This window comes from Anopheles aquasalis, chromosome 3, assembly GCF_943734665.1.
Source record: "Anopheles aquasalis chromosome 3, idAnoAquaMG_Q_19, whole genome shotgun sequence".
In the NCBI taxonomy this organism is placed as follows: domain Eukaryota; kingdom Metazoa; phylum Arthropoda; class Insecta; order Diptera; family Culicidae; genus Anopheles; species Anopheles aquasalis.
In genome coordinates, this window is record NC_064878.1 from 8,357,501 (window position 1) to 8,372,500 (window position 15,000).

Consider the following 15,000-nt stretch of genomic DNA (forward strand, 5'->3'; position numbering starts at 1 on the left):
TGAAAAAGGGACTTCTAAAACCAGATTAGTTTACGCCAATCAAAACACTCGGTCATAAACCATACCTCATCTGCCACCAGCCAGGGGCCTACTACCAGTACGAGTACCACTGTACTCTAAGGTTATTGCATTTGCAGTGCAGATCGTTCGCCAAACATAATAATGACCGGTACACACTAGTGCTGAGCAATAAAATGTCGAAAATAACATCTCACATCATAGCGGACTGCTGCTCTACTGCTGGACTCGTGATAAAACGTAGTGTGCCTTAGTAAAAAAAACATTGTAATAGAAGAGCGAAACCACAAACAACCCATCTTCTTTGAGCTAATAAAAGACAGAAGGTACTTTGTGGTTTTAAGCTGCAATCCACACTGAGTGGCATCACTGAGGAGGTACTAATTTGTGCCAAGACAGCCAACCAGTATGCAGAGCATGCCATGCGGCCATTACCGATGCGAGGCGATTAGCATAAGTGAATTCTCTATCAGGGATGCTCATGCCCTTGCGCCGTGTGACAGTTTCTAGTTCTGAGTTTTTATTTCAAATACCACTCCCTCTCTCACTGGTTCATATGCAAATGAATTCCGATTCAATTTGCAAGTCCATCGCGTGTCAGCAACGCTTTGTTGCAATATTCATGACCACATCCGGACTCCCAACTATCATCTAGCATTAGAGGAGAAGAAAAAGACGACGACACCACTAGAGAGAGAGAGAGAGCCATAAGTGACAACAATTTTCCTCTCTGATTGCCATTAATTAGCTCACAACAACCCGGTGCAAAATGGCAACTAGGTAACTAGGCAGCAAAAGAAATGGAAGGTCCTTCTGTGTGCTAATGGCCCGATTACAGTACCGTGCACAAAAGAAACCGCTAGACGGGCGGCGGTCCACCACAGGAAATGACCATTTTTCCATCCAGTGCTACATCCGGCCTACTGCAGGATAGTACACCACCGACAAGGAGTACATCATGCAATACGGGGGCTGACCTAAAGTCCCAGAAAGCCTTAGTGGCACTGTCGTTAGTCACCGTGCACTGCACTTGCACACGATTTGGCATCGTTTCGCTGCACCGGAACATAAGTAAGACCTTGGAAAGGAAAGAGGTCGCTCAGAGGACCTCCGCTACAGCGCGTATCGCGGAAATTCGTAACGTGTGCGGTAAGGAGCAACGGGCTAACTAATAGCAATCGGATGTCGTTGAGGCGAATAGTGCAGTGGAACGGAAAAATGGTGTCACGATGACGACCACTACCGCACAGGAAAAGTGACCCAATTTTGATGGTCACCAACTTCCACGGTGTTTCGCTTTTGTAGTGGAATTCGCCAAGGAGCTTAGGCTGTGTGTTTCCGGTCGACCTCCGTTCGTTTGTTGTGGCCAGCCTACACAATCGGGGGGCCAGGGTTTTGGGACACTTCCCGGTCATTCCCATACCCGTTGCCAGTCTAACTGGATTGCTGGATTATGGTTACGTTTGCACGTTTAAAAAAAACCTCTTATATTGATAGACTTTTACTGGATTGCCGGCAACATTCGCTTGAGAAAGTTCTCCTATCCTACGACGGATCGTTTTCGATCGAATTTCAATCTAAAATTGCAGGATTGCATTAAAAAAGGAGTTATCCCCTTCTTACTACCGACCACTTTGCCGAGTTCACGTTGGCCGGTACGAGATCCGGAACGTTGGGGAAAGTTTTTCGATAAGCTTATGCTCCTTTAAGACGCTGCTACATTCGGGAAATGCTCTGTTACCGGGTACGGATCTTGGTGAAATAAAATTGTAACAAGCAACTGCACGAAGCATACAATAGGGCATTCGTGGGCTTTCCTCTCTAACTGACATTTTCGATGCTGCTGCATTGGAAAACTTTTGCAATAAAGCTGAAAACTATCCGGAATTGATTTGTGAGAGAAAAAATCCAGCCAACCACATGGTGGTGTGGCGGTTTCGGTGCCCATGGTTTGCGATTGAGGGATTCAATTCCAACTTTCCTTTCATTATCAACTTTAAACATTTTGCACCATTTCGCTGGCACAATTTCCGGCAAAACCGCAAAACCGCGTAGCTTCGATAGTTTGATAGTTTGACGATTTGTAGTGTTCGAATAAGCCTCCAAGTTTTGATGAATATATTCAGCAAAGAGTTACAAAAAAGCTGTTTCAGAGCGTCTTCACTGAGTGCTTACCTCGGCTATATCGTTTCGTGCGGCTGCCTCCAGCAGAACCACACTATCTTCGAAGGTGATGTGCCGCTTGTAGGAGCTGGTTTGCGTCCCCAGCCGATCCCGGCTTCGCTGTGCCTTGAGCCATTCCTTCTCCTTCTGTTTGGCAAGCTTGAGCTGCTGTGCACGGCGCCTGTGGAAGAGAAGTGAAAACAGAAGCGATTAGGCATACACGAAAGGCTCGCTTTTAAAGAATGCAGAACAAGAATGTTTTCAAATATCCTTTCGCATTAAGTGACCGTCTTCCATCGTGAAAATAAAAATAAAATTAACAAAAATATTGTACAACTGGTCCAACCGAAACTGGCATTCCTGGGGTCGCGACCGAATATGTAATGACCGTTCCGTGTCGATGGTCACAGGAAGGGGGGTTAATCAAGTTTAGGGTTGCCCAAACTCCAAGGCACTCTAACTGTGCGTCGTGCAGCTACGCGCAGAGACCTTGGCCCCCGCTGACCAATGGCCAATTTGATGGTCAACCTCGTCGATTGTATGCCACACGCCAACGTTTCAAGAAAGAGAGAGCAAGTTAGCGTGAGCTTTGCCCGCGCGGACAGATAATCGCTCAGGGGTCCGTCCGTCGTGGTGGTCCCAAAAATTACTCGCCAGGAAATTGGAATCGTCAGCAACGACCACCGGCTGAAGAGAAAGGGGGGCCAAAACAAAACACTCTATTCGCTCTCTACTTCGTCCCTCTAGAGCCAGTGGCCTGTGGTTCATTTGCTTGGCACAAGGCCAAGGTTTCGTGCGGCCAAAGGCACCGTTGGGGTCCTGAGAGTGGCGCATGGTTTTCGGTCCCTTTTTTCCGTCGACCAAACGAAAGTAAACAAGCGAAAGTAGTAGCAGCATACGTTCGGGACCGTTTTTGACCATTCGACCGAATCCTCCTCACCCCTGCTGCCGGTCACCATGAACTCTGGGCATTAATGAGTTCAAAAGCAGGACAAACACCGCATAGTAGTACCGTGCGTCACCGGGGGTTGTTTTTTGGCATTGAAGGCGAAATCCTTCAGCGAGCGTTCAAAGACTCCGCCCGCGCTCCATTGTCGATTGCTCGATTAGTGTCCTGCAGTCGGATGGAGTTATTTGGAGGACAGCGCACTAGGGTATGGAAGAGTGTCGTTGACGTTCGCTCAAGTGTCTTCCGGTTGGGCGCGTTGTTGGTCGCCGCCGTTGTTGGGTAATCGGATCATTTCCACGAGACAAACCAAGGCAGCCAGCCCTTTTCCAGTTGGTTTGCATGCCAATGACAACCGCCGTTATTTAACTCATGGCGTTTGAGAATTATGGCTTTCAATGTTTATGGCGTTTGCTTAACGATTTTTCTAATACGACATTACAAAAAGCGCATTTTTGAAGACATCCATGAAATGAATGGCTGTACTTTTTTTTTGCAAATGTTCCTCAAATTAATACCAAATGTTCTTAAAAAGTTGTTGTTTAATATAATATACAGTGAAGCAAATAAAGATCAATAGTGCCATGATGCTTTTTTGGCTCTAATTACCGTCAGCCCGGCTTTAAGGCCAATTATTTAAGAATTAAAACGTGTGCACAATTTACGAGGCTCATTTCTAGCACCTGGCAAACCTTATCACATAAATTGTCCATCCAATTACCAGCAACGCACCGGGGCCAACCGCGCTGCAAAAAATGGACAAAAATTGCGCACCCAAGCACGAACGTTATGATAATTATAAAATTAATTTCGCACTGGATCTGGTGACCATCACCACCACCAGCATCACGAGATTGATGCTTGCACCCGGATGCTCTCCAGTGAGGGGGGTTTACTTTGCTTATCTCAACTGTAGCCGGGAGCGTGCGCTCGTCTGCGGTTGACACACTGCACCGCGAAACGAAATGCGCGCAAAATTTGCAAAATGAACTCTCTGGAATGCACCGGAAACACTGCTGACGCACACAGACGGTTTCACGTGATCCCGAGAAACAATCGAGGGTCGAGCGTGGAACGCCAGCGAAACCGAAACCGTACGGTCGTACGTTATAAATCGTTCAATCGTGCACAGTGCGATGCTCCATTATGCGGTCACGAGGAAATTTCGCTGTTCGCGTGTGGTGTGGGCGTCGCAAAATTCGTTAAACGAAAAAGCTGCTACAGTAGATGTCGATGGGGGAGATGTATGCAGCTCAGCATAATATGCTAGCGGCCTCATGATGGTGTGGTGATAATTGATTTCGTATTGTCCGCGTATGTGGTTTGCGGTTTCTCTCATTCATGGTGCTATCGATGACGTCGCCGTTATCTAACCGTAAGAGAAGAGGAGTGCCATCAGGTATTAAGCAAACAATCAAATGGCAATCCAATGTTCCATTTCGCATCAGCAGCCACGACTGATTATCGGAACAATGCATTAAATGCTTTTCAATCGACTGTTCTCGAACATCACTCTTTACTTTCAACGGTAGCTGTCTCGATGGACAAAGGACATGGTAAACGGTCTCTGTTCAACTTAATTATTTGCGCATTTAAATCATTTTCCGCGCAACGATTGCTCTCCACCGTTCGATAGCCATCCGGAGTGTGGTTGCTGGAATCTATCATTCAACACCAAATGCCACCGCATAATGCAGCTATTGTCGTGAAGCTCCTTCCGCTGCTGCTGCTGCTGCTGCTGTCGTGGTGGATGCTGATGCATTTTGCACAAATCACAATCATGTCAAACAACGCCACGACAAGGCCACGCAGCGGTGGTGCCGGATCGTGAATTGTGATAATGAAATACGAAGATACGAATTCCACAACGAGGTCTTGCAAGGTTCGCGATCCAAGCCGCGAAGTCGCGTGACGTGCTGTGGCAAGAGTAGATGGGAGTGCTAAGCTGCTTATTGAATGCCACGGGACTGGCGGAATCAGTGAACGGGAGCGCCACGCCAGCGCAATTGAACATAAATTAGCGATTGATCGATTACGCTCACGCTTGGTGCTGCGGCATGCAGGCGGAAACGCATTCTCTGAATCCCTTCGAACGAAACGTGATTTATGCTTTTGATTTGCAGCGTTAGACATTGCAGCCATGATAGACGAATTAAAGCGCGTATTGTTCAGGAATTATTGCACTACGTTAACAGTGAATTAATTACTAAATTATTGCGACAAAACAAACATTCATCATTGCAGAGCAGTACGCCTGAGCGAGAACGGTCGAAATATGTAGCCACACAACGGTATCATCGAAGCGTAACCGATGCCTTTCACCCTAGTGTGCACTGTTGAATCGAGGTCAACAGCACGGTTTGGCTACAAAAATGCAACATAGAAGCACGGGGCCAACGAGCATAAATTAACTATGCATCCTCGATGGCATCGTATAATCGCGCAACTCTTCGATCTCGATCTGCATCGATTGCAAATCTATCCAATCCGGGTTCCATCCAATCGGTAAAACCATCACCATTGAGCTCCGGATGAAATTGGGTTCGAAATTGCAAAACTCGCCAACAGCAGACAGGGTAGACAATGGAGAGGGGGCAGGCAGCTGGTTGCAACAATTGTCCAACGACGACGACGAGATGATGCTGCAAAACGAAACAATCGGGGGAGAAAAAACACAATCGAACACTACACTTCCGCTTGCCGTCTGTTTAATCGAAAGGGCACCGGAGCAACACTAATTGCAATCATAAAATGAAGAAAAACACATACACGAGGAGAGTGACAATGAAAAGTGTTTCTAACGTTGTGACGGAGTACACGGAGTGGAGCATCTTCGTGTTTTCTAATTTGAAAACTTTTACCACTCGGCACTCGGTCAGGTTATAAAATTTCCCTCTTTTATGCCATCGCGATCCCATACTTCGGTGTCTAGCGACCGGTCATCAGCTTGAGGTAGGTACCGCGAGAGGTGACGATCCAAATATCGGTCAGTGTCGTATGACTGGGTTGGGGGTTGAGGGGGTTCACAAAACATACACCACCAACGTGAACCAACAAAACAACAACAACACAATGGCACAACAAGCAAACAGCAGCGCACAGCGGCCAGCCGATTGTGCGTCGCGTCGTGGCCATCGTCATCATGGGTCACCGACGCCAACGTCGCCGACGACGAGTGGGGTGCTGCCGTTTTTCCTTCCACTTTTTTCCGTCTGAAATGAAGCGGAACGGAAACGAAATGAAACGAATCCAGGCGGAACGCGGTGCGGTACTTCGCCGTACGCCGGTTCCACGGGACCAATGGAAAAGTTGGGGTTGGAAATGGGGGATGCGAAAGAGGAGAAAGTATCACCGGGACCGGGGTGGTTAATGGTGAAGCTATTTGCCCATTTGCCCTCCCCTGTTCTGGAAATCCGGAACGTGTAGAACATCGTGTTTTTTGTTCTTAAGACGTCGGAAGACATGTTTCTCCAGTTGTCCACCAGTGTACCAGCGAATCGGAAGGTCTTCAAGCGCGACGAGGATTAAAAAAAAGGCATGAGTAACATTAGCAAGGACGCGCGATTGATAGAATTAACAGTTGAGTCTGATGAGATGATAACATTAGATCGCAGGTCCCAAGATCCTGAGTGTCCATTTTCCAGAACTGAAGAAAGGTATCCTGGTTCCGTAGGATCGAATATTCCAGATCGAAGTCCATGCCGAACTCGATGTCCTGTCAGTGGAAATCACTTGAGTTTCTTTTGAGGTGTTGCTGCACTTCAACAATCCTCTCCATCCGCTAAATGAATCAACGCCAACGCGATGTTCTTTGCTGAACTTTTCTAGGACTTTCCGTGATTAATTCCCGTGAAGCTGCGCAAGTTGCGTTGGCTCCCCACTGTGCTTCGGCACAGCCGCAGCAGCTGGAGCGTCACATTTATATTTCATCAGCAGCGCCAAACCCATTTACTGCATTAAGTATGCAACGCGCGGCGCACCCCATCACTCGTCTCGCGTGCGTTGCGCTCATCAGTGCGCCATCATATTTACGACTTTTCCAATCCAGCGGCCACCAAGGGCCACCATCATTTCGACGGGATATGGAAACAGGAAAAATGAAATGAAAACTGCTGTGGTACCAACAAACAGAGAAAAAAAAAAACCAAGACGGGTTTACTGTGTCCTTCCTCTTCCTCCTTAGCTAAAATGATTGCAATGACGATGACGATGATGAGCACGCTGAACGCACCACGCGGTGACCTTAATAATCCGCTTCCGTGCGGCCCAACTCCACTTCTGCTTCTGGTTGGTTGGGCAATACATATTTTATCATCCCAAGATAGGAGTAAGCAAAAGGAGATCTCGGTGCTCGGTGCTGCATTTTCCGTGGGTCAATGAATGTAAGGAATAGATGGAAAAAAATGCTGCAACCAACCTACTGGCAGCACCCGTTCTAGGTCAGTCCGACGACCGACAGAGAGTGTTGTGCGATTGGCGAAACAAACCAAGAAGAAAGAAGCAATTCGCGCCGAGCCCATTCCAACTTCCGTCTGTCGTGTGCGGTCCCGGGTGCAGTTTATAAATACAACATAAATCATCACCTCCTACCCTCCCCCCCTGGGGTGGAATGGTGTAAAAGCATCAGCACAGGCCAAGCTGAAAATGAGGTTGGAACAGACGAAATAAAATTCGTCGTCGTCGTCGTCGTCGCCCGGAGGCGGTCAAAGGTTCCGTCCGTGTGGCACAGTCTCCTCCAACGATCTCTCGATTTCAGAGCCGAGATCTTTTCAAGATAAACCGAAAACTGTCTTGGATGAGGGTGAGATGGGTTGGTATCATCGTTTTTTTTATATAGTTTTCATCTGTTTGTTTTTGTTTTGTTGGCTCAACATAGAAGCAGCAAGATGAAGGCATTAGCAGCTGTTGGCACACTTTCAGCGACGGACGGAGCGACGAGCATAAACGGTCCAATAAAACTGTGGAAATGATGGAATTGAATTCTTTAAGAAAAATGCGAGAAAAATCCGTCAAGACGCTCTTTAGCTGGAGTTTTAACACCCCGACAGCGAGAGATGGAAGAAAGGAACAATAGGAAGAGGAACGCCACTAGAGAATGGTGCTGATGAGATAGGAACCAAAGTATCGGAAAACCATAATGCACGCCAAGCAGCATCTTCATCAGGGAACAGATGTGTGTGCGTGGGACCGGGGTACCAGCATCTGGCAGCGAGAACGTGCTTACCGAGTGCTCATTGCGCTTGTTTACATTTAATTACAAGCATGAGCAGCACTTTACGTCTTGAAAACGGTATCTTGGTATCCATCGTTCGGAATCCATGCCGTACTTGGTGCGTTCGATGATCATCTCATGATCATGACTTCGCACTTGGCACCAAAAAGCACCCAGAAAGGAAGATCGCCCAGTTGGACACAGGTGTGTGGGAAGAAAACATTATCATCCCCCTCCATTCCATTCGAATTCGGATTCGGCAGATGTTAGGTAAGCTCACAGCTTCATTATTTGGTGAAGGGCTTCTTCCGAAAGCGAAGCTTAGAGAGGATACGCGGATTCCGCGGTTCGATCATTACCTTCGGTAGCGGCCGGAGTACCGTAATTAATACCATCAACTAATAACCGCTCGTCGTTTGGTGCTATTATATTGCGCTGTTGTTGTTGTTGTTGTTGCTGTTACGCATTGCTGGCTGCTGGCTGGGCGCAATCAGTAACAATGTTTCGAAAACCCTAAAACGCCAATACCGGAGCTGGCTTCGGCGTCGGACGTCGATCGTAGTATTGAAAGGTAATCAACCATCATTAGCTGCGCGAATGGGCAGTAATGTGTGAGCGCAGGGGAGTGAATGTGTGTTTGCGAACTTTCTAAAATATATATTTTCAAAAACAACTCGGCATTATACACACATGCGTGTGCTCGGTGCCGAGTGATGGCCGTTATTCGTTTTTGTTGTTTTAGACTCGTTGGTCTTTGATTGAAACATTCCTAGTCAGTGCGCCAATTAGGCCTCTTCTTGTGCTTCACAAACAACAAGCCGCACTAACGGATAAAGACGTCTGTCTTAAATGCCAATCACGGGTGGTTGGAGTGAACAGTAGCTAATAGTATAAAAGTAGACTGCAACGAGCAACTTTTCTTGAATTGCTCGGAAAATCTCAATTTTTCCCTTCCAAAAACATAATTATCATAACGAAGAGTATTGTTTTTTAAATGAATTTGTAAAAAACACACAATTTCAGCTTTGCATTATCATCTCTGGGATCTGGCAATTATAAACATTAAAAAAAAACCGAACTTGAAACTTCCGAAGCTTAAAGGATTTTGTTCTGAAACAAGTGACAAAAATACTTGAAATGGACCGTATTCGCTATTATTTATGAATTTCCATGTTTTTTCGATAAAAAACAAACGCATAAACATCGTTCTACACCTTAGGGCATTAGTGGATCAATACAGGAAGCTCGAAAGTTCGTCTACGTTCGACGCACGGTGTACACCACACACACTCCTGCAACATTGTGTGGCGGTAAGTGGACCAGACCGGAGCCTTTTCTCCTCCGCTACTAAATCCACTTCTAAAGCTTCACAAACGCTTGACAAACACTTGCGCAGCGTAGAGCACCAGGCAACGAGTGATCGTCATAAGAATCTCTTGGAGTGAATGTCTGGAGGGCACCGCAGAAGCGACAGCGACGTGCATGCGGATGCTAGAGCGGAAGGCCAGGAATAAAGCCCAAAGGCCAGCTTGAGCTAATGACTCCTCACGTTCCACCGGTGCCGAGCGCTAAACGGGGGAAAGATAATTTCCCGTAAACAGCTGGCGAACATGATGATGTCACGTATTTATAATGCACTTATTATTATGGTCACGCTGTTGAGATGCAGTGTGAAGTGTAGGCGGAGTGTGGGAGAATGTGCGAATCCGTTCCTTAATGGTATGTACCCGGGAGGGGGGTTGAAGGGGTAAAAAATATGGTTTATTGTCTAGCCCAACAACCAACACACACCACGGTACGCTCACAGACTGACTGACTGACTGATAAGCGAATTGAGGAGCACCCCAATAGAATACACACGTAATCAACGCACACTAGCGCCACAATCAGTATCAAACACAATCCTAAACAATCAGCGGCAGAAGCCAGAGATGCAGGGCAAACAGGGAGACAAGCCGCAGACCAAGGTCAACCCATTTCTGCAACGACAACGATCAAATTAAGTAAGAAAACGTGGAAAGTTTGCGAAAAAAACACAGCACGCGATGTAGAACACAAGAACATACGAAACCACCACTCCCACTCCCGCACGCCCCCCCCCCCCCCCCCCCCAAACGAAACCTTGGAATGTGTCACCATAGATAACGTGTTCGTTCCCAGAGGGGCTGGCGATGTGATCTGGCTACGGTGCCCGGCACGTCGCTGGCTTGGAAAGCGAGGTACAACAATAAATGTTGACAGAGCACGTATCGCGACTCGGTTCGGGGTTCGAGGTTGATATGCGAAACATATCATCTGCACACTAGCGAGACGCCTTCGAAATGGCGAGAAATTAATTTAGATAATTGCAGCCACGAGGAAAAGGGTGAAGCAATTGGGGCATCTTATGATCTTAGAGAGTTTCTTGCAGAAAAGCTTTTTTCGGAAAAGCATTTTATAACTTGCGAACGAGATGCTGTAGAATTTTGCGTATAGAAACACTATTTGATAAACAAAAACAAAACAAAATGAAAGATATAAAAGCATGGAGTGACACTCCAAATTGGAGAGCTATATAAGCAAAAGAAGAACTGCCTCGAGGTACCAAAAAATGTGCAACAGCGAGCTCGATCTCGACGAGATGGAATGCCCTATTCCCTGAGGTGACAATTTGGACAGCCAGCTACGACGACGGACGGTCCACGGTCGGTGTAGTATCATTGTCCGAAATGCAGACCAAGGCTACCAAGAGAGATAGAGCATCAACAAAGGAAAGAGCGGAGGAACACAAACGCAAAAAGGTAAAAACGGATCCGGATGCCGAAAGTGCTTTCTCTGATTCTACACCATCCGGAACAGAGTCTTTTTTTACGCTTTCCCCGATGTCCCGAGGTGCCAGTATGATTCCAGTGACATAAATCATAAAAAGGGGAGGGGAAGGAGTGGAGAAGAAGTGGCTGTCTCTTCAACAAGTGAGCCAAGTTAAAAAAAATCTGTTTCTCATACCTAGAACCTTTCCGGTGTTGCCAGAGACCGGTGCCTGTTTCTGTGGGTATGTATGTATGTTCCCATTCTTTATCATCATCTGGTGCATTCGGACATAAACCGGTCAACCGGTTAGATTTTCCCCTGGTGGTAAAGGTAGTTTGTTTTGTGTGGAATCTACGCCAGAATGTGAAGCAACAGAATGGCACCGGCGTTCTGGTCACTTTTTGGAACACATAAGAACTTCTAGCTAGGGAGTGTCCACCGAGAGAAAGGGTGAAACAAAACACCAACAGCCTCTGCGGCGTTGTGAATTTAATATCACCTGGAGGCACGTGCACTGCTGGCAGTGCCGTACATTATCACCTTCCGGCAGCCAGCATACCAAGCAAATCCGTTCCGTTCTCGGTAGAATGGTCCCGGATGTTCACTTCCTGTGTGCAACAACGTTGGTAGCAGCTGCACCACCACCGCAAACCACCTTTTACTGGTCGGTAGTACATGGCAAAAGTTGCTAGCACAGACACTAGACGACGAGAGCAGCAACCGCACCTTGGTACAACTATATTCGGCCAGCGATAAGACCATGTTTTGTCGCAGATTTTTATGATGACCGGTGGGGGTTTTAGCGCGCAGACATAGGAGATTCCATGGGGAGAGACTACTTGTGGCATGAAATAGTTACGAGGATTTTACGAGCTGCTAATACCCAGGAGCGGGACGGCGCCAAGTTTTTTGTGGCAATCTTCATCGCCATTTCGTCGACTTTTCGCTTCACCGATCAAGTGCTGCCACTTGGCGAATATTATATCCAACTTCCAAGGAAAAAAAGGACAATAACCGAGTACGAAACACTGCAAATAAGATTAAAAATGTAAACCATTCCAAAACCAACCCCCCCGCCAGACAGCAAAAGATTGGAAAAGAAACTGAAAAATGGTCCCCAACAAACTCCCATCGCTGGTGCATTATTCGTGACCGAGCACTGACCATCGACCACAGGGAACAGCCGTCGTTCCGAGCAGCCCGGGCGTCCTTTTCGTGCTTTTAGAAACGTAATTGAGCACCTGTGGAGCTACTATGGGGTTCCAAATGAAGGTTACTTTACCCTTTTTGGGAGAAAAGCATCCAACAGGATGCGGAGTTACGGAAGGAACGACTCCTCACGTAATTCCAATTGGACGTGGTCGTGGCCCGGGAAAAATAAACAATTGCCTCGCATATTTAAGGTTAAAATGATGCGAAAAAGCTCAATGTCTAGCGTGGCTGCGTGGGTACGTCTATACTCACACACGTCCCGACCATCTGAGAAGGGTCAGCTATTTGGTGTTTGCTTCGAAAAAAAAAGGGTTTCCACTGACCCGAGGCACGACCTTCGGCAGAGCGGCACCTACGGGTTCACAAGGCATTCAACTAGACCTGCGACTGCGGAGGGGATCATGTTGCATTATTTATTGTGCTCGAAATAAATATGATTAGTAGGAGCAAAGCAAAGAGAGCAACGTTGCTGCTCCATAATCCCTAATGCAATATTGAAGCCGAACAGAAGACGAAATTTGCGGGAAAAAAGTGATCGAGGATTCAATCATAAATTACCCGAACTGATATTACCCCAGAGCATTGAGCCTCCAAATGATGAACCGCGTCACCTTCAATCTGATTAAGCGCTTGCCAGCCGGGCATGCAGCAGAAGGAAAACTCATTTAACCCGCGAGGGACATTGCCTTAACACCATCATCGGCGATGGCACCACCATCATCATCGAGTGACAGATTTGATTGACCTTGTCGGACGGATATATTGGTCCGGTTGGGATTCCGGGCCGAGCGCGAATGCAATCAAGTGCCGCGGTATCTATTTTTAGGGCGGACGTTGCGTCGTTGCTCTCGGTTGACAAGCACGTGATGGCAGCTGACTGGTTGGCTGGCTGGTCAGAGACCGATACGGCCGGTGGGGAGATGTTTTTGGGGGGAACCTTTGGGGATTTTCACATATTTTCGATCCTAACAAGCCGTCGCTAATTGCTTTGACAGGCGGTTTTGCACGTCGGCTTGTAACGGTGTGCCTGTCGAGTGTGATCAAGTCGATCTTGTAACTCGATCTGTGCCCATATTGAGAGGAGTTGCAGATGTTTCGAGGAGAAACCTTAAAGCTCTAGTTCAAGCAATCACACATGACCTGTGAGACAATTTTTAGGGTCCACAAATGCCATTTCATGATGCCGCTAATCCATAAACTCAACATGGTAAACGGTGAACTACTACGCAGCAGCTGGAGTTCTCCCAGAAACCACAAAACACACAAGCTGCCACGACACTCCTACATCGCGCTCTCTATGCGGGAGCCAGCTTCCCGGTTCTAGGGTGAGGTGTAGTAATTGTAATTAAAAATTCATAACCACCCAACCACCAGCATCACCAGCTTAAGCAGATTAACCACCACCAGCACCAGCATCGTGCGGACACGAAGGTCACGAACTCGCAAAACTGTTTTCTTCCCCATAATTTTTCTTGTTGGCAAATGAATTCCAGCTGCTACGCTGCATAACTTTTTGCACAGTTTTGCCTCGTTTTAATTATATTGTCATCATCGCGCGACCGCACGTCACGTGGTGTGGCATATTTGTTCCATTATTTCCTCGCTACTGGCAGCACTAATCGGTGCAGCGGTGTGCCTTCCGGCGGTCCCACGGTCCCAGTAGACTGATCAGCTAATGAGCAGCAGGATGGCATCGAATTAACATAATCATCGTTCACCAAGTCGCCAGTCTTCTTGGCTACGAGCAGAGAGATAAGATTAGAGTGGTCTGGAGGGTATATAATGCCCTCGGGGCCACCACTTGGCCAAAGGTGACCTTTCGCCACGTTGCAATCTTCTCCGATATGGATCATTATCTACATTTTCAGCATTGATCGCGAAAGGAAATCTCTATATGTATCCGCTATGTGTATGAGAGCATATCGTTACTTATATCGCTGGCATGCCTTTCCACGCTGGTTCTTCGAGCGACTGCGGCCACCGGCACCACCAACGAAGCCACCGTTCACCGACACCTCCGGGACGCGGTACTGCATCTGTGGGATGATTCTGGACACTGTTCGCGCAGGACTCGCTCGTCAACACTGTCACTCTTTCTCTCTTTCTCTTCCTCTTCACTCTCTACACTGCTCGTTTGCCGCTTCGTTCGTACTAGGAAGCGGAACGATGGTGGCACAAATGGTGGATCGGCAGGATCAACTGGAGTTGACAAGGCTTTCCAGGCACTTTCAAATGATACAAACGAACACAACTGCGCACACAGAGCAATCACCACCGCTAGCAAACGTCACAAAACTTCATCACAAAACCGATGCATCGGGGGGCATCGGCGAGAAGGTTGATCGGTTCGAAGATAGATTCGCAATAGAACTTTCACAGGGAACGACGGAAAGGAAAGAAAGGGAAGGAAAGAAGAGAGCGGGAGACACGAAGGATGTAGAGAGAGGGGCGGGGGGGGGGGGGGGGGGCTGGATATAATAGATATTCGAAATCAATCGCGGGATAAAATCGAAACAAAATTTCGTATCAAATCGTATTCGGCCTTCGAGAGGATCCGCACCCGCAACCGGACCCGGACGGAACTGCACTGAACCACCTGGCCTTGCCTGGCCACGCCGATCTGGCTTGCCGCCGTTGGTTCGTGGCCACGATCTTCAGC

At 47.5% G+C, this 15,000-nt stretch overlaps 1 protein-coding gene across 7 annotated transcripts in view; it reads right to left on the reverse strand.

Moving 5' to 3' along the window:
- Positions 1-15,000, reverse strand: part of LOC126578867 (protein phosphatase 1 regulatory subunit 12B-like) — a 74,704-nt gene that overhangs the window by 19,096 nt on the left and 40,608 nt on the right. For all 7 annotated transcript variants that reach the window (XM_050241829.1, XM_050241828.1, XM_050241827.1 and 4 more), the window contains exon 3: positions 2,194-2,362. In XM_050241829.1, coding sequence (XP_050097786.1) covers positions 2,194-2,362 — 169 coding nt within the window. The remainder of the gene's footprint in view (positions 1-2,193; positions 2,363-15,000) is intronic.